The following is a 23,783-nucleotide window of genomic DNA, read 5'->3' as shown; positions in this document are numbered from 1 at the left end:
GAGTCGTCTGATAAAACACAAAAACGTTCAAAAGCAGACACACAAGATCACATCACACCAGTTTTAGCCTCTCGTCACTGGTTCCCAGTAAGTTTTAGAACTGATGTGCAGCTTCATGGTTCAGCTCCCAGCTCCCCTGTGAGCCTCAGATCCTCAGGCAGGGCTCTGCTGCCTGATCCCGAGTCCTGGATCGGGAGCCCCTCAGCTCTGGAGTTCTCTGTCTGAGGATCTGAGACTTGTTGGGTTAGGGTTAGGGTATCCCAGTATGAGAATAATTTCATACTGGTCTTGTGAACAGCACTGGATTTTCTGCATCAGGCTGCATTCTGAATGCAGCATTCGCCATTAAGAAGTGCTGATAAAATATAATAATATAATTAATGAGAAATCACTTCCCCAGAATTTATTTGATTCTAAAAACCATTTTATTGCCAACATGTCTCATCTGTTTTATTATTGGTATTATCTTTCTTATTGTCTGTATCATTTTAATTATCTGATTCAATTTGTCCCAGTTCTGAATCCTGGTTTAAAACCATGTAATGCACTTACAAGTGCTGTATAAATGAAGTTAATTGTTATTAAATATGGATCTCATGCACAGGAGCTGCTGTCATCCAAACGTTTCTGTAATTGGAAAGTTGAGTTTTCCATCTCAGGATCACATTAAATTAAATTACACAGTTGGTCCAGTAAATGATCAAATCATGCTTCCTTGACATGTCCCAGGTACAGAATGAGAGTCCTAAAAACTCAATTGAACACTACATTCCGCAAATTAGGCCGAGGAATGTCACAAAGAGCCTCCAAATGGGCACATACTGCAGAGTAAACGCCTTCCGACGCATTAATGGAGATGATGTGACTTTTAAATCGGGTTTACTTGCACCAAAAGACACTACCTCTACAGTCTAAATTAGCCCAGCCTTCATGAAATTCCCCTGAGAAAATGAATGGCACCATCCATCTGGAGAATCAGCAGATGGATGAAAGACCAAACAGGAAGGCGAGTTAGATGAAAGAGAGGAAAAGAAATGAGAAAAGGACCTGTGTGCCCCTCTGAACCCCTCTTTAAACCTTAACCCTCTAGAATCCTACAGAATCTCTTTGTCGTCCTCATGTCCCCTCAGTAAACCCTCCATATCCCTTAACAAACTTAGACTGCATATAAACTCTAATCTAATCTGAGCAGGTCAAAATTAGCTCGACTTCCCCCCGTTAAAATTAACGGCAGCATGCATCTGGAGAATGAGTGAATGACTGAACGCGGTGATAATCTTTAACACTGTAAAAAAAACAAAAAACAATAAAACCCTCCATAAACCATCAATACTCTTCAATAAATGCCATGTACCCCTTCAACCTTCTTCTATAAACCCTCCATACCCTTATACTCCCAAATTCACCTTCTGTACCCTCTACAGTCCACTACAGCCCCCCTTTACCCATTTCTAAATCATCTTTACTGTCTATGAATCATCTGCACCCCTTATAAGTCATCCATGTTCTTCTAGAAACCCTTGTGCCCCTTCATACCTACCTGTACCCAAACCCACCATCCTCCTCTGCACACCTTCCATACAATATAAATTCCTCTGTCTGAACCCCTGCACCCCCTGAATACCTTAATATACCCGCGTTCCTGCCGTTTTCACACCTCTTTAAGCCTTATACCTCTATTTTTCCCTCCAACACTGAAACGCCATGACGTCATTAAAGAATCTATTGAACATCAGCCGGATATTAAGCCGACATCTCAAAACCTGGCAGAGATACAACTCAAAGAAAAAGAGTAGCTCCTCATCCACTTTGCCCCTTTTTCAAAAGTTTGCTCAAGCAACTGAAATAATCCTGTAAACCTCCTCAGAAACCCGGATTATATTCAGATAATCGTGAGGAATTTAGGATACAAAACCGTCACCGACTATTATACGAGGCTAAAGCGTTTCACATCAAAGTCATGGAAGATTTGAGGCAGGAATAAAATCAGCACACATCTCTGACACTGCTGTGAATGAAGGGAAAATACAAAACCAAAGGAGTCTCACCTACTGCATCAGTGACGTGTCAGATGAGGAGCCTGTTTGCAGACCGGGACCTGAGGTGTCGACTGATCGCAGTACTCCATCTGCCTTTTAACATTAGAGCAAAACGTGGGGCAGGAAGGTGGAGGCAGTGGTGTGACCAGAGTGGGAAGGTCAGTTTATAATTAGACTGCTATAAATTCAAGGCAACATCCCAACAACCTCCTGTAGAAATATGTAGGGATTACACTTAACTCGCTTGTTTTCTACTAATCTTAAAAAAAAAAAAAAGCTTCCATAAGATGCTTTTGATATAAACCATGTGTGGCATCAACATCACAAGCTGTCAGGGTAAATATCAGGGCCATAAAGGCTGGGTGACATGGTTGAAAGCCCCAGAACAAGTGTAAGTAGACCTTGATTTGAGATTTTTTTTAATTAAAATGCCCCAGAGTGAACAATTTAAGGTCTCGGCTCCTCAGCCTGGTCATTCCAGTATTTTGCACCTTAAGCTATTATATGTTAAATCTTAAAATATGCAAATGAACACTTAAAGTCGAGCCCGACAGCCACTGGCTTCCCATTAGAGAAAACATAAAGAAACACAGTCTGCTTGGCGCATGACGTCTACCATCCAATTTGCTCTGACTGCTAATAAATGAATGGAGTGACTTTAATGAATGGTGTATATGATGGAATAATGTTACCTTTAAATAATTAAATATTGCATGTGGTGTTTTGGCATCAAACATATTTCGTGTGACATTGGCTTTATAAGCAAATTGTGAGCATATCACCGCTGGACATGAAAAGGCGTGAATGATGCATATGCTCGCTTTGATGTCAGACTGTTGGGGCCATGTGTAATAAAATATGTGATATAATCTCATTTCAAATATTGAATGATTTTTGCTTTGTGAGTGTGAGGGGAGTTCGCTGGGAAGTCTATGAAAATAATTTATCATTCTTGATTTCATTACATTTAATTTGATGATCATTCATATGGGAGTCAGTTGACACGGCCTGTCCAGTTTATGGACAGTACGTCATTCATTACACGTTCTGTCACTGCACTCGCAAATCAGCAAAAACGTCCCATTCCAAGCAATTACGAACTCTTTTTATCGAAATGTGATTTACTTCCAGCACAAAATGACCCAACCTGGATCCCAACTTGGAATACTGTTCGCTAGCGAATGCATTGAATGAATGCAAGGTAGCTAACGTGATGACGGGGCTGCAGCAACACTCACAATATATTCTAGCTTTCCACCTTTAACACATTTAAAAGTAGTGAAACAGAGGAGGAGTCTGCAACCTATCTGATATGAAGCAAGCTGAAATTATCATCATGTTTTCTGCCATTTCTCGATGCGTCGCTGGCAGTGTTTTTATTCTTGATCTTTGTTTGTGAGGCCATGAACCGAAACCTCTGAGCGACTGAGGGAAGCCTGCTTGATGTATTCGCTGTCATGTTTCAAAATGCAATGAGCCACGCGATCTTCGTTAGCATGATTTTGAGCACTGGCTTCGAGGGTGTTTGCTTCGCACACCTGCACACCGTTTTCCCATCCGCATTCTGAAAAGAAGGGAACAAGCACCAGCCAATCAGAGGTCGAGTATGGCGAGCCACGCAACTGCCAATGCTGTGATAAAGAAAATGTGGCATGCGGGTGTGAGGGCACTTTGATGTTTCCAAAAAACTTATTGGCCATCTCTGAACTCTGACACCGCTGGGACAAACCACACGCAGACCTGCAGGTCACCACAGTACTGCAGCCAATCATAATATAAGGGGAATTTATGATCTGATCACATTTGCTATTGATTGTTTTGGATGGCAGTGTGTGCAGTGAGTCCCACCCAATATACATTATAATAACAACCTTGTCTGCAGTTTACAGCTCTGATGACACCTGTTTGTTTTAACCATTCGCAGAAAAGACAGGTTGTGTAACAGCTAAACAGCAGTCACTTGTCTGTCCTTAGTCTAATTTTTGCAGCTGCAAGGTTCAACTAGAATAATCGGTCCATGTGTGCTTCCAATGAACATCAGTCCAATTTGCGTGGTGGAAATTACTGTAAAGGGAGTCGTTAGTCAATAGTTCCCAATGTTTTTTTCTAAATTTTGATTTTCTGTTGCATCAGTGATAAGAGTCCTAACTAGCACCTAAACATAAAGTGTGTAAATATATTAAGATAAGAAATAAGATAGACTTCATTAAGCCCCAGCCGGGGAAATTTGGTTACTATTTGGTTAACTGAGACTCTTGAGAGGATGAACACAATCGGCAAGCTGAGGAAAACTTTTGCTTTCTGAGATTTACTTCTTCAGTACTCCTTTGATGGATCTTTGATGGGATAACTAATACCTCTAAATAAAATGCGTATGCATGCGACAAGTAATCATTACTTCATTTTAAGGGGTCAAAAGAGGTTGAGAAGCGCCTCTCTGAACGAGTATTTCTGATGTTTCCACTGGCTGCTGAATTAGGTTTAAAGAACTAGTTTGACATTTTGAGAAACACATTCATTCATTATCAAGCTGAGAGTTACACGAGAAAACTGACACTACCCTCAAGTCCCTAAGGCAGATTTAAGGCTAACGCCAGCAGCTGGTTAGCTTAGCTTAGCAAAAGAACTGGAAACAAAGGGAAACAGCTAGCCTGGCTCTGTCCAAACACAGCAAAATCCAAATATAAGCACTTCTAAAGCTCATTAACTCACTCATGATGATACTGATACTAGATACATTTATTACAACAGTACAACTGAAACCCCACTGTAAAAGCCCCCAAAGAACTAAATGTAAGACTATGTGATGGGAAAGGAAGCAAAAGAGCTAATACAGTCCTCCTTAATAGCATATAAAGAGAATCTTAGCTTGGGACAAGATGCAACAACAGTATAACAAAAGCGAGCATCATATAATTGTTAAAAAAAGGAAATATGAAAGAGAAAAGAAGGTAAACAACTCGGCATTAAGACGCTCACATTTTCCTGAACTAATTTTCCACTTTCACTTAGACCCCAATGCACAAAACATCCAGCACTGTCAGAAGAAGTCGCAGGGAGCAATCTGGACAAGCTAATGAGAAAAACGAGTTATCGAGGAATGCAGTTCAGTTCAAAGCACCAAAGTCTGTAGCTGTTACTCCATTATGTTACTTGATTTTCACAGAAAACAGATTGAAAGAAACCTCATAAGTCATCTAAATGGGCAATTTAAAGCTAAAAACCCTTCAGTTTCTATTTTATTTGGCTAATCAGAGATATAACTGGACAAAGAGTCTTGCTTTGGTTTTGACTTTGACTAAGCGACATTTGAAAAGAGGCTGGAAGATTTAATGGCAACAGCCAGTCTCTCATTGCTCTCCAAAGTGAGCTGCTAAACGGCAGCAACTTCTTTGACTTTGACACTTCTGAATCAACAGCTAAAATTATACTTTAGTATACTGTCTGTTTCAGAAACAAATTATTACTGCCGGCACAATATAAATAGTAATATTCATGAAATGTTTGTTTGTGTCCTCATGCGGTACATTCCCTCATTAATTACTGGTGAACGATAAATGAACTATTTTTAAACCATACTGGAAATATTACATTCTAACTATAGTTTTACATCTACCAATTATTAAGTATTCGTTTTAGTCGAGTACGGTGGCTTGTTGTACTGTATGGACATTGCTTTTGTTTTGAAAGCGAACTTCCGTCGCGTTACTTATTGTCTTATTTTGAAGGTCGACGCCGGAAGTATCGGCTTATTAAAGCCGCTTAACGGACGCTTTGTACCCGGAAGACTTTGTAAACAAACGGCATTTGAGTACAAAATAAGGAAGAGGATGTTGTTAAAATGTCATGATGAAAACCGTAATCGTGTAAATAAAACGGCAAAATATTTCAGATAACAACATGGAAGACGACGAGAGGACACAGCTCGGAGGAAACCCGAACTGGATGTCCCGTTTGCCGGAGGAGCTGCTTGATGTCCCGCTGTGGAACCTGGCTATACCCGGTAAAAACTGAAATACCGGGATAGGTCAGCTTAACCGGGCTATTTTGGGAAACTAGTTCAGGACAAAAGTAGTCTGCTTGGCGAAAGTAGATAACCATAGATGCCACACAGATTGGTGTCGTCATATTATTACAGATGTATCCTCTACTTCCGGTTAAATTTGCAACCAATGAAGTGCACACTACATGGCCAAAAAGTATGTGGACACCCCTGTCAAATAGCTTAACGTGTTAATGCCATCCATGTGTCACTGCAGGGAGCCATGACAGCATGTCTTTCTGTCTGGACGTGTCCTCTCCTGTCCTGAGATCAGAGCCCTGCCTCCTCAGGGTGAGTGACAGGCTGTTCCCCTGCTGGACTCGACCCTGCGTCTCCCGCTGGGCCACCACGCAGGTAGAGAGCGCGTGCGCACGCTCACACACACACACACACACACACACACACACACACACACACACACACACACTAAATACAACTGTCCCTCACAGGATTTGAAGTGACACAATCTGGCCTCAGGTGGTGCGTTCAGGTGCTGTTTCTGAACTTGCACCTTTACAGACTGTGAGCAGACAAATAGATAAAAACAGTCCACTACAAGTCCTTGAAGTACAGAGGTATTATCAACAAATTGTACTCACAATAGTATTGAAAAGTATCAAGTGTAAAAATAATAATTCTGCAGCTGAAAGCCCACTGTCAGTATTATTTTATTATATGTATCATTTAAATATTACTACAGCTGCGTTAACATGTAGGCAGCATTTTAATATTGTTCCTGGTCGAGGTGGAGCTAGTTTTAACTACTTTATAAACTATGCATATTTAAGAAAACACATTATTTGACACTAAATGTGAAGTAGGAGTACTGGCTAAATAGTTAAACTGCATTTTGTTGTACAATACAGTTGAATCTAATCTCATCTGAACCAGCACTGAAGGAAAGTACAGTCGTGGAGTAAATAAAAAAGAAAGATAAAAAAGCTTTTGCCAGAGGCTGAAACGAACAATTATTTTAATTAATGATTAATCTGTCTTTGTTTTGTCAATGAATTAAAGGTTTGATGTATAAAATTGGTCTAAAAACCTGTGAAAAATGTTCATTACAATTTCCTGGAGCTCAACCTCAGTTAGCTATGTTTCATGCAACTGAAAGAGAGTTGCTGACTTATTGCACATGTTTCCATATTTGAACATTTATTTTCTTCCTCTTCTTCCGGCTGTGTGTGTATAGCAGTCTGTCCTCTGTGACCAGTGTGATCTCGGTGTTCGTTTCTTGGATCTGCGCATCGCCACGAAGCCAAAAGGAGGCCGAACTCTGTTCTTTGCCCACGGCATCTACACAGTGATGACCGTGCAGGTACACACATACAACAGCCCCTCCTCACATTATACACAGTCAAAAGCTGTATTGAGCCACAGACAAACAAGCAAGAAAACTCAGACTCTGGTGTTAAGTCGGCCAATGTGTGTGTGTGTGTGTGTGTGTGTGTGTGTGTGTGTGCAGGAGGCTCTGGATGAACTGGCTACCTGGTTGGACGATCATCCAAAAGAGATCGTAATCATTTCCTGCTCGCATTTTGAATCGCTGACTGATGAAGATCACGGTCGCCTGGTGGACTTCATCATCACGCTGTTCGGGAAGAAACTCTGCTCCCCACAGGTAACCGAGCTGATGGAGACAGGGACGAGGAACAGTTTCATCAGTTATTCAATTAGTCGATCAACAAGATAATTAATTCAATCAATTAGTAAAACAAGAATAAATATGTCAAACATTTGCTGGGTCCAGCTTCTTAAATGTGACGATTTTCTGTTTTTCTCCTGAATTGTAAATTAAATATATTTAGGTTCTGAACTGTTTCATGAGTTATTTCTTAAAAAGTCAGTTTTGAGACTTCTCACTGCGCACATGTGTTGATAAGCAGGACGCTCCCACTCTGCGGTCCTGTTGGTCCAGAGGTCAGCAGGTCATTGTTTCCTATGGTGACCAGCAGATGGTGCTGCAGCACCCTGAGCTGTGGACTGAAATACCCTACTGGTACATACACAATGTGTCTCGAACTGTTTTAATGTCAAGTTATGTGTCACACCATGTTTACGTCATATTTAAATAGTCAGTTAAACATTAAAGTGACTGACCTCATGGGGGCGCTCTGTCTCCAGGTATGCCGACAGCCCAGACCCGAAGAAGGTGATCGCCTACTTGGAGGACCAGAAGAGCAGAGGAAGACCAGGTAGGCAGAGATGGAGGAAGTATTCCAATCATTTACCAGAGTAAAAGAGGCACTATAAAAACATTTAATTACAGGTTACAGCCCTGCATTCAGAATTTTACTGAAGTAAACATAAAGTAAGTGCAAATACACTTAAAATGTATAAAAAAAGTAGTGATAATGCAGATTGGATCATATTGATGTACAAATATGTAAGTAGTTCTTTAATATTGATGTTGGTCAAAGTGAAGGCTTGTTTGAACTACTTCATATCCTGCTGGGTCATTAGTAACGAGTCTCTATAGCTCTTAAATAAATGTAGAGGAGTGAAAACTACACTAATTAGCACTGAGAGTTAAAAAGCTGCACTTCTGCAGGTACATTTAATTTCACTTGCTGGTTTACAGACTTCCTGTTTAACAGCTGTTGTTATTTTCATGAGTGAAACCTCAGCAACCTTCCTTCTGTCAGCCCTCACTGTTTTTTTTTTTTTACTGGTTTATATTTTCCAGCTGGTTTTTACGTCAGCGGTCTGAACCTGACAGAGGACGCTCCTTACGTCCTCCTCCATCCCTTCCAGAACATGAGGAAGATGACGATGAGGGCTCTCTCGTTCCTGTTGCGCTGGGCGAGCGAGCAGCGGCCGGGCAGCGAGGAGAGCGGAGTCAACATCCTGTGCTGCGACTTTGTGGACGCCAGTCAGTTCTGCTCACTTGTGATTGGCCTGAACTACAAACTGCCAGGCAAAGCCGGCACAGCCGTCGCCTGACCTGTCTGCAGGATGCTGGGAACAGATGGGTGTTGCCATAGCAACCGGGCTGGCAATCTTTTTTTCTCAGAAAAAGCACAAATGATTATTTTACCTCTCAAATATATCTCATGTGATTATGTTGCATTTTCTATGTTTACATTACGCACTAAATCATCACAGTATTATTTTCAATTTGTCCACAGTATTCCTATTTCTTCCTGTTGTGTTGGAATTTTGTACAAACTTTTTTGATTTCTTTTCCTATTTTGGAATATATGCTTTGATACATGATATAAATACTTTCACATATTTTGACTCTTGATTTTGAAGTTATTTTTGCAGCTCTTCATGATATTAGTAATCACATGGTATTGAATGCAGCCTATTGATTGTGTTCCCTGCTATTTGTGCAGCCTTGGGCAGAAGATCTGATTGTAGTTTCAGCGTTTTCAATACTCGCAAATGAATAATTAATAGAAATTGTGTAGAAATTATTTTGAACATTTGGAATCGAAATATCCACACTTTTGGCAACCTAAAAAACACACCTCTCCTAAGACAACAGTGACATTTGTTTGTGAAGTCAGCACCAGCTGTAGCTAGTAACACCAACGATACATGCAGTAATCAGTCTGTATCATTGCTCTCGCTAATTGGCGCATCTGGATCACACGTTGCCATAATTAGTTGAATTAGCTGCACCTGTGTGGAGGTGTATTACTTCCACACAGTGAGAATATGCATATTTTGGGTGTGTTCTAGAGAGCATTTTGGCATTGGGATACTCTGGGACTTGCTATTTACTGACCTAGGAGCAGTTTAAAACACTGCTGTCACTGAGGTGATGTAGTTCTACGTTTCCTCCACTAGATGGTGCGCATTAACAGAAATCTGTTCCACAACAAAGACCAGCCAAGATCTGAGATTATTCAGAAAATTCATCTAAAATCTGTATTTTTACACAAAAGAAGCTACAAGTAAAATGCCTCTAGCTGAGGCGGAGCACAAAATTATGATAAAACTCTTTTAAATGATATTACTCAAGTATTTTTATACATTTAACACCTCAACTGTGCATAAAACAGTCCTCACCATCACCAGCTACATTAAAACGCTGCTCATACAAACAATAAATATATGTAATAATATACAGTGACAGGCGCCATTTTGCTTTTTCTGTTACTATTTAATGTACATTTTTGCTGATCATACTTTTGTCCTTTTACGTAAGATTTTGAATGCAGGACTTTTACTTTAAGTTCGGTATTTTAATAGTTTTTTTTTTATCGCTACTTGTTGGTTTTAGCATCTCTAGCAGCTCAATCACATGTTGCTCTAACTCAATATGCTCAGAGGAAATGCGCTAGCGTTCCTATACTGCACTGTGTTATTTTAGCTTGTTCAACGGTTTTAACGCCGAATAAAAGCTATTTTTTTAAAAAATCTGACACAATGCTAACAGGCTACAAAACACAACAAAACTGAATTAAACAGGAGTGAGACTCTTACCTTCTCCTCGGCTAAAATATCTGCGTCACACCGAAGTTAAACTAACCTCCATCTTTAACGATTAAATCAACCACAGAGAGACAAACAGGTGAAAGAGAAGGACATTTTAAAAAAAGATAAAATAACTCGTAATCAATGTCCCTCATACATCACAACCGGGTGTTTTAAAGAACTACAAATTCCAGCGGCACACGTAGCTAACACAGGTGTTTCTACTGTAGCCAAATGCTAAATTTAAATTTGCCCTGAACATGTCCTGGCAGGCAGCTGTCAAAGACGTGTCCTCGTCTGACTCCGATCCAGAAGCATAAAACTACCCTAATACATACGATACATATTTTACAGTTTAATTAAGGGGCAGTTTGGGGGGTTTAAGGTATTCAAATTCCTTAAGTATGAGGTGGTATTAATATGTAGTTGTAGACGGAGTCCGCCTGAAGGTTAAACTCAGGGCAAAGAAATACCCAAATATATGGCCGTTGGAATGAGGAACTTGAACTTTTTCACAGGTGAAATTAACGAGTTGCTTTTTAATTTGATTTATTTTAGCAAATTAAAATAATAAAGAAGTCAGAATTATAACATACTACAGAATGCAGAATGGCCCATTGCAGGCGCATATACAGTCAGGCAGAACACACCTTTTCATTCAATATTTTTACTATATATTTTTTTTATATTTTTTCTACGTTGTACAGTAGTACTGGAGGCATTAGGGCTATGAAGTATTATGTGGTAACTAAAAAAAAACTTTAAAAAGGAGAATGTTTTCAATTTTGGATTATTTGAAGCAGCCACTGTTTGCACTGTCCAAACCAGCTTCATGTGGTATAAACCCCTGTGATGGGTCTTAGTTAACAGGTGTGCTTCGTCAGGGGTTAATTAGTGGACTTTCTTACCTTCTTCTAATGCGTGTGATACTGTTGGTGCTTCTATTTCCATCCTTATTTTTATGTGAAGCACTTGGTGCATGTGTTTTCTCAGCTGCAAAATACTTTAAGCTGCATTTCATGTATGAAAGGTGTTAAATAAATATAGTTTTTTATCATCATCAGTAGTGTTGTGCGGAGGTAGTGGTGGTATACAGTGAACAGGGCTCCATGCACAAGGAGAAGATGTCAGCAAAGTCAAATTTAATGAGATTAAGTAAGATTTATAATTTATGATGCTTTAGATTTGTAGTATTTTTACTCCACTAAATTTATTTAACAGGTCGAGTTGCTGTGATTTTATATACAAAACATGTGATGCATTGTTATAGATTGAGGCCAAGACTGACTCGACCCTGAAAGTGGCCATTCTGTATAATAAGTACTTTTAGTTATGACACAAATCTGAACTATGACAAAGCATAGTTCAGATTTTGTGTAATTATGTTTAAACAGAAACTGAAAACAGGCACCACACCATCACCTGAGAACATCAGTCACACTTTCCACTCAGGTTTATTCAGTGAGATGCAGCATTCCAGAAATGTTGCTCACACAAGGAGAAAACAGATAATAACCTGGAAGAGTTAACACAAGTCCATTCGTTATGGCACCGTTAATACAGGAAAACAGCACTCTGTTCTCCAGAGCTGCAGTGCATGTGCTGTTCTTGAATAAAAAGCAAAAACAAATAAAAAGCAACAGTGCATAGACAAACATTTATGGCTGAATCCTATTCAGATATCTGTACATCAGCTGAATCTGTGTGCTGAACGTGTGCTCAAGCTTAAAATAAGCATTGCACGTCCTCGAGTGGCGTTTGCACGTTCGCTGGATGTATTTGGAAAATGTTATTTGTGAAAGCGTTCACATCACACATTATACTTGAACTAGAAAATGCACAGTTTGTAAAAAATAAATATCCCTTTGTTATTGCTAATAATACGATTTGAAAATATCTTCCCATGTAAGACAGTCACAAAAAAAAAGGCTATTACTCAAGTGCTATGGGTTACAGGTAGCATCAGTGTAAAGGCAAAGAAGTTAGAAAGTTAGAAAATATACATTTCTCATTCAATAACTCATGTTTATCCTGCTTTTCGAGGCTGAAATGTGTTGCTAACTGCACCGTTTTAGGAGATTCTATCAGCACTCCAGCACTGACAAATACTGCATATAAAAAGTGGAATTTAAAGCCACAGGAAACCTTGTTTAAAACGTTTCTAACACTGCTTTTTGGTACTTGAGTTGTACATTTGGTGTGTTAACACTGGCATGATACAGGTTTTTTGGTTAATCACAGGCAGGAAGACAAGGAAGATCAGTCTGTCTGAGATCAGTTTACTTTCTCCAGTCTGTCTTTTCTTAGCTGCGGTGTGTTTTGACATATTTATTATTCATTTTTCTTCCCAACATAATAAGATTGAAGTCACATGATTGGAGAATTACATAGTATAACAGCAATGTGTCTCTCATTTCCCATGTTTTGACCCTATCTTCCATCTAGTAAACCAGAAATATCTGGTGATATCTAAGTCTTGTGCCATTCCCGTCTGTAATTTCACCTTTGAGCAGAATAATTTTTTGAAATGCCTTTACACCTTCTTCAAAGTCTTTCTGTCTTATTCTTTTTTAGAAAAGCAGAAGCTTCGCTCTGACTGAAAGTAATGAGAGGCACAAACGTGAGAATCCAGATCATGTCTTGGTTACTTTGGATGTTGATTCACAGGCGTATAGGTCGTCTGTGCAAGGATGTTATTGCGACCCCTATTTCTGTTTATTGTCAGGCAGCGACCTCTAGTGGTTGTAGTAATTATGATGGGAGCAAAGAAGGAAGTCAGGTATATAAAGGGCAACCTGAGCTGGATGGACACGGGACTTCCACCCTGGAGACTGCTGTTTGTGTCAACATTTTCACATTTTAACTTTTAGCCCAAACTATGAACTTTTCCTCAACCTAACCAGGTAGTTTTGCTACCTAAAGCTAACAATACTGCACAACGTTAACCACGAGACGACGCTGGCGCAGTCCGCCCGTCACTGGTGCTCTCAAACAGTCGAACATGTTGTTTTAAGAGTTACTGGCAAATTATTCAGTCGTTTATCAGTGAAGACGCCTTCACCTCCATTGTGTTGGGCTCATGGCATAAATCTCAGTGATAGATGTCTGGGAAAATAAAAACTAGGCTAATTAGCTAGCATCAGGCATGCTAATTTCAATCATGTATGTCAACATAATAGCAACTGCTAGCTAACAAGTTAACGGCAAAGAAATGCAGCATTTATGTGCACAGACAAGAAGGCTTTTGGAAACGCATTCAGCTTTTAAGGCGACCGGAGCCTAAAAGCTGTGGACTTCCAATATGGCTGCCGGAGGGCGTGTTAGTGTATGTCACCTGAGCTTAACTTAGGTTCATCATATGGAATAATCCTGTGTAGCACCATATAGGAGGGGCTAACAAACATAAACTAATGATTCATGAGAAGAAACTTATTTACAAAGCACCACATACAGGGCATAGATAGAAAAGTATGTGTGGACAAAAGCATGGCTGACTGCTCTGGGACTTCCCTTTGTCCAGTGTGTGTGTGTGTGTGTGTGTGTGTGTGTGTCTCTATCTCTTGGCGTGGCTGATGTAGCTGTTCTCGATGCACAGCACGACGTAGCCGCTGGAGCAGCTGCTGGAGCTCTGCTGGAGCAGGCTGCCGCTCTGCAGCGACGACGCCATGCCTGCCAGAGACCGGTCGCCCACGCGCCACGTCTCGCAGAAGTTGTCCACGTGCCGCTGGCCCACGCTGGTCGACCCGTGCCACATCATCTTCTCTGGCCTGGGATAGAACAGAACAGGTGTGATTTTCCCTGCTGTTTATTGCTTTCATTTCAGAATATTAAGCTTAAGATCGTGATTTCTGGCTCACCATGTGCTGTCGCTGAGAACGTCTTTGCCATCAAAGGAGTAGATCGGCACGTTGTCCCTTATCCTGCCGTCATTGAAGATGGCATCCCAGTTGTCAAACAGAACCTCGTCCTGACGAAGATGACGAAGAGGTTTTACTCTTCAGTTTTTGCACAGGTTAAACAAACAAGCTACCACATGCTAATCAATGAACTTCGGTTGCCTACCTTCAGGTTGACTATGGGCAAACGGTCCCTGTCAGCCTTGCGGACGATGCTGTGGAGATCTTGGAGTTTGGCGGACAGGAAGGCCCGGAAAGTTCCCTTCATCCCGATGGCCTGAGCCTGAGTGAAGCACATGTAGTCTGCGCCGCGGATGCCTCGCATGAAGCCGGTCTGAGGGCTGTTCAGGGCGATCAGGTGGAGCTGCGGAAACATGAACAGAAGTTACATTTTATTATATAGCAAAACTCAGAGACGTGAGTATGATGGTTTAAAAGTGGCCTCTCGTACCCCTGGACCTGAGGTATGATGGTGGACTGGTGTCTCGGGCACAGGAGGCGGTGGTCTTCGTTGAGGAGTGACTGCGTAGGGAGTGTCCGGGTTCCCAGGGTGTAAAACGGAAAACCTACCATCTGGCTGATTTATCCGGTCCGATAAACTTGGAAACCTGGGATCTGTGGGTGCTGGGTACCGCGGATCCGGCTGATATCGTGAGTCAGGTTGGTGCCGGGGATCAGGGTGGGTTGTGTATCTGGGATCAGGCTGGTTTGGGTATCTGGGATCAGGGTGGTTTGGGTATCTGGGATCAGGGTGGGTTGGGTATCGGGGGTCCGGGTGTGTCGGGTGATGGTGGTCAGGCTGTGACTCATGCTCAGGGTGGACGGGGTTCTCAGGTCGCCTTTGGGGGTTGTGGGCGGAGGTGTCGGTTTCAGAGTGCTGGTCTGGAGAGTAGGGGACGACTGGTGGGGGCTCCACAGCTGCAACCTCATTACCCTAAAAATAATGTGGATGATATGTGTCAAAACAGGACGCTTTATATGTTATGAAGAAGAGAAACAGAGGAAGAAATCCACTCACGTCCTCACTGGGCAAAGGAATGTAGCTCCCGAGCTGAAAAACAAAGCAGACAGCTGCGTTAAATACACGACAAAACACCACAAACACATACTTCTATGTCTCTCCTGCTGATTTGTGATGGCAAAGAAGGTGAACGTCTTACGTGGACTTGGCGAACTCCATCTCGGACCCGTAAGTAGAGATCTGTTTGGTCTATGATGTACACCAGAGAGCCCTCAGGCTGTCTTCTAGCGGTGGCTGTCATGGTATCATAAGACCTCAACACTGTCACCTACAAACACAAAAACACACTGATAATAGTGGACTGTCTACATCAGGAAATAAAGATGAAGAATCTGACAGCTTAAGCTCGTTTTCTCACCCCTGAGGAGTGTCCAGGTAGCCCAGGCACTCCAGGTGGTCCCGGTGGTCCAGGAATACTGATAGCTGTCATTCAAAAGGGGGGTCACATGAGCTCAAATGAGACTGAATACACAACTTGAATATTTGTGTGTGTGCATGATTATAACTCACTCTGTGTGCCTCTGTGGGTTCCAGATAAGGATGGTCCAGGGGGTCCAGGTGGACCTGGTGGTCCAGGTTGCCCATCATAGCCTCTCCCTGGTGGTCCAGATGGCCCCTGAGGGCCTGGTGGGCCAATGATGGAGTCGCCTTTTGGACCCTGATGGGACAAGGACAGAAATATATTGATTTTGTTTTCTTTGAGCATAAACTGGTTCTTAAAGCTTTATGTGTTGGACTGTGGGGTCTTACAGGAGGTCCACGCTCTCCTGGGGGTCCGACTCCGCTCCCACCATAGCGGGGGTCATAATAGCCTCCGCCCGGTTCTCCTTTCTCCCCCTTCAAGCCTGGGCTGCCTATTTCACCTTTCATCTCATTCTGATGTGAACATTAACATCCAAGAAACATAAATAGTTAAACTGTTAACCATGACCCACACATCAAAGTGGTCTGCAGAGCTGAGGCTTCAAAGTGGTCTGCAGAGCTGAGGCTTCAAAGTGGTCTGCAGAGCTGAGGCTTACCCTTAAAGTGTAAATGTCAATGGTTGACCCGAAACCTGGATCAGAAACAGAAATTTTAATTTGTACACATACTGAAAACATAAAACATGTCATTTTCGGCACATGTGTGCGCAGACGAAGTGGTGCTACCTCGAATTTCAAGTGTCCCAGGTAGTCCACGATCACCTTTCTCTCCTTTAACAGCTACAAACAAGAGAAACAGCAGCAACGTATTGAGTTTATTCACAGGAATCGTTTGACATCTTCTGAAATGCCAGTGTTCGCTTTCCTGTTGACAGCTAGATGAAGAAGAAGAAGACCGACACCACTCTCATATCCGTGCCCAAGCCAGCAGCCGGTTAGCTTAGCTTAGCATAATGAATGGAAACAGAGGGAAACAGCCAGCTGCTTTTCTGTCTAAACAAACCTTTAGAGGTGCTGGCTGCTGTTAGCTAGCTGTTTCCCTCTGTTTCCAGTCTTTATGCTAAGCTAAACGAACTGGCTGCTGGCTGTAGCTTCAGATTTTCTCTTTTTTCTTTCACTCAATAAATATATGAAGTGAATTTACCTGGATAATACCTCGCGTAATCCTCATATCCCTGAAATGAAAATTAGGATTATCATTCCATCCATAAGCAGCCACACATAATATGTCAATCTATTAATCTCTCATTTAAATTCTCATTGAATAAAAACTAATTATCCACAAATACCACAAAATGTATATTCTTTGGGTAGTTTTACATCTTCTTACTCTTAACTGGTGGACATCAGTTTATTTTTAATTTAACGGACATACATGAGACAAAAGCTTCATGTCTGGACTCACTCTGAGTCTGTCGATGGGAGCAGGAGGTCCAGGGGGTCCAGGGGGGCCCGGTGGACCTGGAGGACCCTGGGAAACAACAAATATCAATCGCTGTGTGCTGGCCTGATCATAAAAGCTGCACAAGTCTGGAAGCAAATGGCACAAAATCAGAGATACTCACAGGGTAACCATACCCAGCTCCACCGCCTGAGTCTCCCCTCTCTCCTTTGAGGCCGTTCAGGCCTGGTCGACCCTGCAGCAAACACAGTATTCAGTCACATTTACACGTTTACCGCCTCTGTGTGTTTACATTAAACTTCAGGAAATCCACTCACCGGTCTGCCTGGAAGCCCGATCTCCCCCTTCTGACCTGAAGGACCGGATGGACCCTGAAAATAAAAATGTTCATACAGGATTATTCAACTGATTTGATGCTCTAGCTTTCATATTATCAGCAAAAATAAAAATATGGTTCTCACTGGAGGTCCCACAGGGCCAGGGGGTCCACTGTCACCCTGTAGATAAACACATGCTGCTGATGAATCACTTATTTTGAGTAATTTACAATCAATGCAACTTAGCTAGTAATTCATGAGGGTTTTTACCGTCCGTCCTGCCAGGCCGCCAAGGTACAGAGGTCTCCCATCAGGCCCCATGATGAGACCAGGCTCTCCTTTCTGCCCCTAAACCATACAACAGGTTTTATTGTCACTGTGTCTTCTTCCTCATTTGTAGGACAAATATGTTTGTAGTGCACAATGCTGCAGAAAAATGCATCCAACAAACATGTTAAGTGTGTAAAAAGCAAAATAAATCCATTAAAATGTAAAATATCTTACTTTAGGTGCATATCCTGGAGAACCTGTGTCTCCTTTGTCTCCTTTTGGTCCCATGGGTCCCTAAATGAAAACACAAAACACACTGACTGTCTCCGATTCTCTCTTCCGGATTTCCAAAGTGAAATAATGACGATGATACATACTGGGAATCCAGCTCGACCCGGAACGCCGTAGCCCCCCTGAGGAAGAGAGAACGATCACACGTGAAGAGACAGAACAAACGTCCTGGAGACATGTTGGAGTATCTTCAGCTGAGTGAGGTTTGTGGTGAGGGAGGTCGGGGACCACTCACCTGCCACCCTTCGCTCCAATATACGTCATTATACTACAGCGAGACAAAGTTAGGTCGGTTAATGTGGGGGTGAACAAACAAGTCAGCAGGCAGCGTTAGTGAGTATCAGTGACTCGAGCACAAACTCAGGCATTTAGTGATTCAGTGCAGGCTGTTATGTGAGGGTTAAATCGATGCTACGTATTCAGTCTCTATGGTAACGACTTCCTCCGACTCACATCGCCTGTTGGTTGGCTGATGATCTGTCCCGGAGGTCCGGGAGGCCCTGGAGGTCCAGGCGGTCCGCCATCTCGCCCTGGCAGACCCTGCCACACAAATGGACATAAAATCATCGGTGAGAAGAGCAAAGGATGGGAAAATAACTGGTTTGCTTTTTCTTTTTCATCTTTTATTTAGACAGCGAGTCTTTTCAGATGTAGAATTCCACACATGCATTTTGAAATAGATGCCAATACATAAAATATATTGATCATTCATTTTTTTTTTAGCTTAGGATGGCAATGTCAGCCAGTGGACTGGTCCACTTTGGTCCAGACTGGAATGTTGTAAGATGAATGTACTCTATTTTCTTCGTCTAACTTCTCCTCTAGCGCCACCGTGAGGCTCATGTTTGTGGTTTTGAGTGAAATATCTCAAAAACTGTTGGACAGATTGTTCTGAAATAGTGTCCACAGAATGAATTATAACAACTTTGCTGATCCTCAGACTTTTCCTGTAACGTCAACATCAGTTCAGATTTTTTATTTGTCCAAAGCTTTGATTTATGACCAAACACCTGCAAAACTAATGACATTCCCATCAGCCTCAGCTTGAGTTTAGTGCTAATTAGCAAACATTAGCATGCTAACACACTAAACTAAGATAAGACCATTTAAGATAATCCTTTATTAATCACACAGCACAACAAACAAAAATGAACATTATACGTCCTAAAGATTCAAAGACTTCATGGCACAGCTGTTGTACTGGTGTACCTAATAAAGAGGCCACTGACTTGTATGTAAATGCATAATCTTATGTTCCATTTAGAAGCTTTTCTAGAGATCTGTCAGCCGATGAAGATCATGTTATTTGACTGAAAGAACAGCTACTAAACAGACCTTGAGGTGAGACTGTTTGAATTAAAAGAACATATTCTTTGGATACATGAAAAGTACAAAATACTGCAGATATCAACACATTACTAAACAAAGGTACATTTTTATGCATCAATAACATGTCACTTACGTGAAAATACATTTGCACATTACAAAGAATATGTTTAATAACTCACCATCTCTCCTTTCTCTCCTCTTTCTCCCTTTTCACCCTAAAGAAAGACCACAAACAGAACCACAATAGGTTTAATTGTGTCTGAACCAGAGTGTTATTATCTTATATATCATGATATATACAGATATATAGATATATATATATCATCTGGCTTCCTACCGACTGTCCGGGGAACCCGTCCAGACCTGATATCCCAGGAGGTCCTCGTGGTCCCTCTGATCCTTTGTTTCCATGTGTGCCTGGCAGACCTGGTTTACCCTGGAAATCAAAATGAACATGACTCATACTCCGGACCTGAATGGTGCAGAAACATATTCAGTAATAATAATAAAGAATATAACAACATTTATAATAACAACTGCTCTGTTTGCATGTAAACGTATGGATTAATCTGATGATTAGTTTCTCCATTAACTGATTGATCTGAGGAAATCTGAAGATGGTGACAGCTTGTTTTGTCCAAACATCAGCGCAAACCTCAAAATTATTTAAAAGAATAATCAAAATGAAGCCAAACAAACAGTCGTACTTACAGGCAGACCTGCAATGCCAGGTGGACCCTGGAAGACAGAACACAGGGAAGCATGATTGAAGGCATCTGCTGTAAAGAGAAGGTCAGGGAACTCTTATGTGGGCAATTGGGTACCTGTGGTCCAGGTGGGCCTCTGAGTCCAGGCGCGCCATTGGTCACCTCAAGTCCATCCTCGTTACCCTGCAAGGAGAGAAGAGTGGAGGGTTTGAAACAGAGACGACCCTCAGCAGACTTCTGCTTTAGCTAGATCTCTTAGCTTTTAACCTCTGTGCATGCATGTCTTTATGATTAACCTCTACTCACAAATCCAACACGGTACGGTGGCCCTGGTGGCCCAGGGGGTCCTGGCGGTCCAACTGGTCCCATGGGACCTGGAAGCCCTGCCAGCCCAGTCTGCCCAGGTGTACCCGACGTTCCTGGTTCACCCTGAGCACCCTGAAAAAAAAATCAAGGTGTTTTAGGTCTCTTTGCTGAATTACAGTCCAACACACCTGTTAATGTAACCGTGGTGATACAAAAAAAAGATGACATGCAAGAGACGTGCAGAGCAAGAAATCAGAAGGATCAGCAGAATCCAGTGAGCCAGCAAGAAGAGTTTCAGGATATGTAGCTTGAGGTTTAGGTCAGCAGAAACTGGAATCATTAAAAAATCTGTTAATGGGACCTGATGAAGACCTGAGAAAAGGGAAGGAATAGCCAAAGCAGAGACCCCCCCCCCAGTACCTGCAACCCATTACACACCGTAGAGGTTGGAGTAAAGTAAGAGAACAGGCCGGTGAAAAAGTTGGAGTCTTGCGAGTCTTGCTAGAGGAAGAAATGAAACATGGAGGAGAGAGTCTATCCGGGTGCACCCGCCACAAATTTGTCACTTTGATTTGAGGTGAAGAGCTGATTCATGCTCTTAAAGACGAGTCACAGGTGTGACTTTCCAGGATAGAAATTCAGGACTCACCTTTTCTCCCGATGCTCCTGGAAGACCGAGCTCACCAGTGTCACCCTGGAGGTGAACGACATTTAAGAAAAATGCATCAAATGTGCTTTTTAGCCGTGTTAGTGGCGTAGCGCTGGATGGACTGTCATGAACTTTTCTGCAGAGATTCATGATCCTCAGAGGAAAAACCCTCCTGACTTTCACTCTGTAATGAATTAAAACTGAAAGTAACAATCCTCTTTATCAACTTTTTCAAATTATAAACAACAAACTATCCCAATATCAGCATGTTAGCATTGGCGTTGTGAGCCTGTTAGCATGCTAACATTAGCATTTAGCTCAAGGCACCACTGTGCTAAAGTACAGCCTCACATGAGCTGCTAGCATGGCTCTAGACTCAAGGTCAATCTTAAGTGGTCAAGCCATCCGTGTTTGACCATTTCTGATTTTTTAAAAACAAACAAAGTGAAACCACATATTTTAAGTGCAACCTGTGAGACATTTTCAGAGGTTTTTCTCTGCATTCTCACCTTGATTCCAACGAGTCCTGGTTGACCTGGTGGACCAGGAGGACCAGGAGGGCCCTGAAACGGCGCAAAGGATACGCACAAACAATCAGTGTTCAATAGCTGATCAAAATCCTGCAAACACGCAGCAAATCCTCCAACCTGAGAGGCTGAAAACCATCATTTCACACAATCAGCTGAATCCATGCATCAAAAAAGGAGAGCTACACACCGGTAGACCAGGGACCCCATCCTGTCCAGGTGGACCAGGAGGTCCGAAAGCTACCGGACCACTGGCTCCCAGTGCTACTGAAGTCCCAGGAGGGCCGGGAGGGCCTGGGGGGCCTGGAGGACCACGGGGACCCTGGACAGCAAATCACAAAGTGATTATGTTGTGCAAAGACTTGAGCTCAAAACCCTTAAGAATGATCAACATACCCGGATTCTGTCCAAGTCTGCGAACCCCGAGCCCTCCATGTCAAAAAACGTCTGTCAGAATATGAACCAATAGAAAACAGTGAGGAAGTGAGCCTTCAAACAATAAACACTGAAAGAAAAGGGAAGGAAGTGTGGACGTACCGGGCGGTCACCAGTGCCAGGTCCAGGAGGTCCTGGTAGACCAGGGGGGCCTCTGGGTCCTGGTTGACCCTCTCCAATCTCACCCTGGAAACACCCACATTATCAGGCTAAATAAATCTTTGTCACATGATTTAAAACTAGTTCAACTTAGTTAATTAATCCATCTTATTCCACTCTGTGCTCCGACCTTTTGGCCTTTGGCGCCGGGACTTCCTGAGTTTCCTGGGAACCCTCGTGGCCCAGCGGGACCCTGAGAGCAGGAGCACAAGAACAAAGTTTTCAATTACCTAGAAAAGCCAATGAGGAAGTCTTTATTGATAGAAATATCTCAATCTGTTCAATAAAAGCAAAGACACTTACAGTTTTTCCATCCTCTCCTGGATCTCCCTAAAAGATAATAAACAACCATTAAGTGGCGTGAATCCAAAAAGAACAGATAAAGTTTGTGATTTTTCAAACACTCTGTACTCACAGGCTCTCCATCAGCTCCTGCGGGTCCTGCAGCTCCATCTGCCCCTGGTGGTCCCGGCGGGCCGGGGGGTCCAGACACCTGCTGCACAACAGAGCCGTCCCCAAGTCGAACCACCTCAGCTGCAGGTCCGGGAGGACCGGGCCGCCCGGGCGGCCCCTGAGCCCCGCGTTCTCCTTTATTGCCGGGGTAACCGAAGCCAGAGCTACCCTGGAGGAGAGGAGGGAGAAAGTGATATTCAGCCCTTTTCATCGCACTGCTTCCCTCCTCACCCTCAGCAGTTAGCTTAGCATAATCATGCTGCCATCTTGCAACAACCTACAGATCAGATCAGATGCTGCAGGGGTAGAAAGTGGCATGAAAAAACCTCGGTTACTTGAGTAAGTGTACTTTACATTACATTACCGTTATATTCCACAGCTGAATATGAGCAACAACAAGCTTTTCCCAAACTAAAGAACAAAGCCTCCTCAGATAACATGCTGCAGGTGACGTACCTTTGCACCTTTTTCTCCCTGCAAAAAAGAAAAAAGACAAATAAGAAGTATTTTATTGCAGCTGAATACACAGAGTCATGCACACATATTTACTCAAGTAGAGTACTAATTCCACACTGTAAAAATACTCTATTACAAAAGTACTGCACTGAAAATGTTGCTTAAGTACAACCCTGATTCCAGGAAAGCTGGGACTGTAGAATAAATAAAACACAGTGTGATAACTTGCTAATCCTTTTTAACATACACTAAACTGAAATCAGGACAAAGACAATATATTCAATGTTTGAGCTCATCAGCTTCAGTGATTTTTGTAAAAATCTGCTTATTCTGAATTTAATGCAGCGACACAAACAGGTCGTGTACATTCAGGATCCAGAGCAACGTGCTGCCATCCAGATGAAGCTTTGAAGACGCCGGCTTCATATTAAAAGAGTGCAGGGACTGGACTGGCTGCCTGCAGTCCAGACCTGTCCCCCATTCAAACTGTGTGCAAAGACCAACAGAGACTCTGGACTGCTGAGAATGGAAAGAATTTCACTTTCAAACCTTCAGCAGTTTCTGTCGGACATCAAACTCAGACTGAGTGTATGTTTACAAAAAACAATAAAGTTTTATCAGTTTGAACATTAAAGGT

At 42.3% G+C, this 23,783-nt stretch overlaps 2 protein-coding genes across 8 annotated transcripts in view; one reads left to right on the top strand and one right to left on the bottom strand.

The window, feature by feature from the left end:
• The first annotated feature begins 5,809 nt into the window (after positions 1–5,809).
• Positions 5,810–9,308, top strand: LOC121627444 (PI-PLC X domain-containing protein 1-like). 2 transcript variants are annotated; one of them, XM_041966359.1, is made up of 7 exons: positions 5,810–6,042; positions 6,299–6,435; positions 7,277–7,399; positions 7,547–7,702; positions 7,968–8,080; positions 8,206–8,276; positions 8,768–9,308. In XM_041966359.1, exons 1-7 carry the CDS (start codon positions 5,940–5,942, stop codon positions 9,022–9,024), a joined length of 960 nt encoding a protein of 319 aa, XP_041822293.1. In that variant the 5' UTR covers positions 5,810–5,939; the 3' UTR covers positions 9,025–9,308. The 2 variants fall into 2 exon arrangements, with proteins under 2 accessions (XP_041822293.1, XP_041822292.1); XM_041966358.1 differs by having other exon boundaries at positions 7,274–7,399.
• A 2,636-nt stretch (positions 9,309–11,944) lies between these two features.
• Positions 11,945–23,783, bottom strand: part of LOC121627242 (collagen alpha-1(XVIII) chain-like) — a 39,372-nt gene continuing 27,533 nt past the window's right edge. For 3 of the 6 annotated variants that reach the window (XM_041966041.1, XM_041966035.1, XM_041966040.1), the window contains exons 8-43: positions 23,147–23,164; positions 22,653–22,859; positions 22,541–22,567; positions 22,368–22,430; positions 22,181–22,264; positions 22,040–22,090; positions 21,834–21,965; positions 21,626–21,679; positions 21,117–21,161; positions 20,906–20,968; positions 20,468–20,599; positions 20,279–20,344; positions 20,166–20,192; positions 19,792–19,890; positions 19,634–19,669; positions 18,579–18,665; positions 18,361–18,393; positions 18,212–18,247; positions 18,069–18,128; positions 17,835–17,912; positions 17,709–17,744; positions 17,565–17,618; positions 17,411–17,482; positions 17,251–17,316; positions 16,990–17,020; positions 16,572–16,625; positions 16,443–16,477; positions 16,174–16,299; positions 15,934–16,081; positions 15,782–15,846; positions 15,563–15,691; positions 15,421–15,453; positions 14,854–15,336; positions 14,569–14,766; positions 14,364–14,473; positions 11,945–14,273 (exon numbers count right to left, since the gene is read on the bottom strand). In XM_041966041.1, the coding sequence (XP_041821975.1) occupies positions 14,060–14,273; positions 14,364–14,473; positions 14,569–14,766; positions 14,854–15,336; positions 15,421–15,453; positions 15,563–15,691; positions 15,782–15,846; positions 15,934–16,081; positions 16,174–16,299; positions 16,443–16,477; positions 16,572–16,625; positions 16,990–17,020; positions 17,251–17,316; positions 17,411–17,482; positions 17,565–17,618; positions 17,709–17,744; positions 17,835–17,912; positions 18,069–18,128; positions 18,212–18,247; positions 18,361–18,393; positions 18,579–18,665; positions 19,634–19,669; positions 19,792–19,890; positions 20,166–20,192; positions 20,279–20,344; positions 20,468–20,599; positions 20,906–20,968; positions 21,117–21,161; positions 21,626–21,679; positions 21,834–21,965; positions 22,040–22,090; positions 22,181–22,264; positions 22,368–22,430; positions 22,541–22,567; positions 22,653–22,859; positions 23,147–23,164 (3,252 nt within the window). In that variant the 3' untranslated portion in view covers positions 11,945–14,059. The remainder of the gene's footprint in view (positions 14,274–14,363; positions 14,474–14,568; positions 14,767–14,853; positions 15,337–15,420; positions 15,454–15,562; positions 15,692–15,781; positions 15,847–15,933; positions 16,082–16,173; positions 16,300–16,442; positions 16,478–16,571; positions 16,626–16,989; positions 17,021–17,250; positions 17,317–17,410; positions 17,483–17,564; positions 17,619–17,708; positions 17,745–17,834; positions 17,913–18,068; positions 18,129–18,211; positions 18,248–18,360; positions 18,394–18,578; positions 18,666–19,633; positions 19,670–19,791; positions 19,891–20,165; positions 20,193–20,278; positions 20,345–20,467; positions 20,600–20,905; positions 20,969–21,116; positions 21,162–21,625; positions 21,680–21,833; positions 21,966–22,039; positions 22,091–22,180; positions 22,265–22,367; positions 22,431–22,540; positions 22,568–22,652; positions 22,860–23,146; positions 23,165–23,783) is intronic. The other 3 variants (XM_041966036.1, XM_041966037.1, XM_041966039.1) reach the window with 3 other exon arrangements.

The sequence above is a fragment of the Chelmon rostratus genome, chromosome 24 (genome assembly GCF_017976325.1).
Source record: "Chelmon rostratus isolate fCheRos1 chromosome 24, fCheRos1.pri, whole genome shotgun sequence".
Taxonomy (NCBI): domain Eukaryota; kingdom Metazoa; phylum Chordata; class Actinopteri; order Chaetodontiformes; family Chaetodontidae; genus Chelmon; species Chelmon rostratus.
This window is presented reverse-complemented; position numbering and strand designations above follow the sequence as displayed.

Bases quoted from the DNA above. Each gene is read 5' to 3' on its own strand.
- LOC121627444 (XM_041966358.1), top strand. From the start codon at position 5,940: ATGGAAGACGACGAGAGGACACAGCTCGGAGGAAACCCGAACTGGATG. The intron at 7,400-7,546 runs GTACACACATAC...GTGTGTGTGCAG, and splicing joins ACACAGTGATGACCGTGCAG to GAGGCTCTGGATGAACTGGC. The intron at 8,081-8,205 runs GTACATACACAA...CTCTGTCTCCAG, and splicing joins TGGACTGAAATACCCTACTG to GTATGCCGACAGCCCAGACC.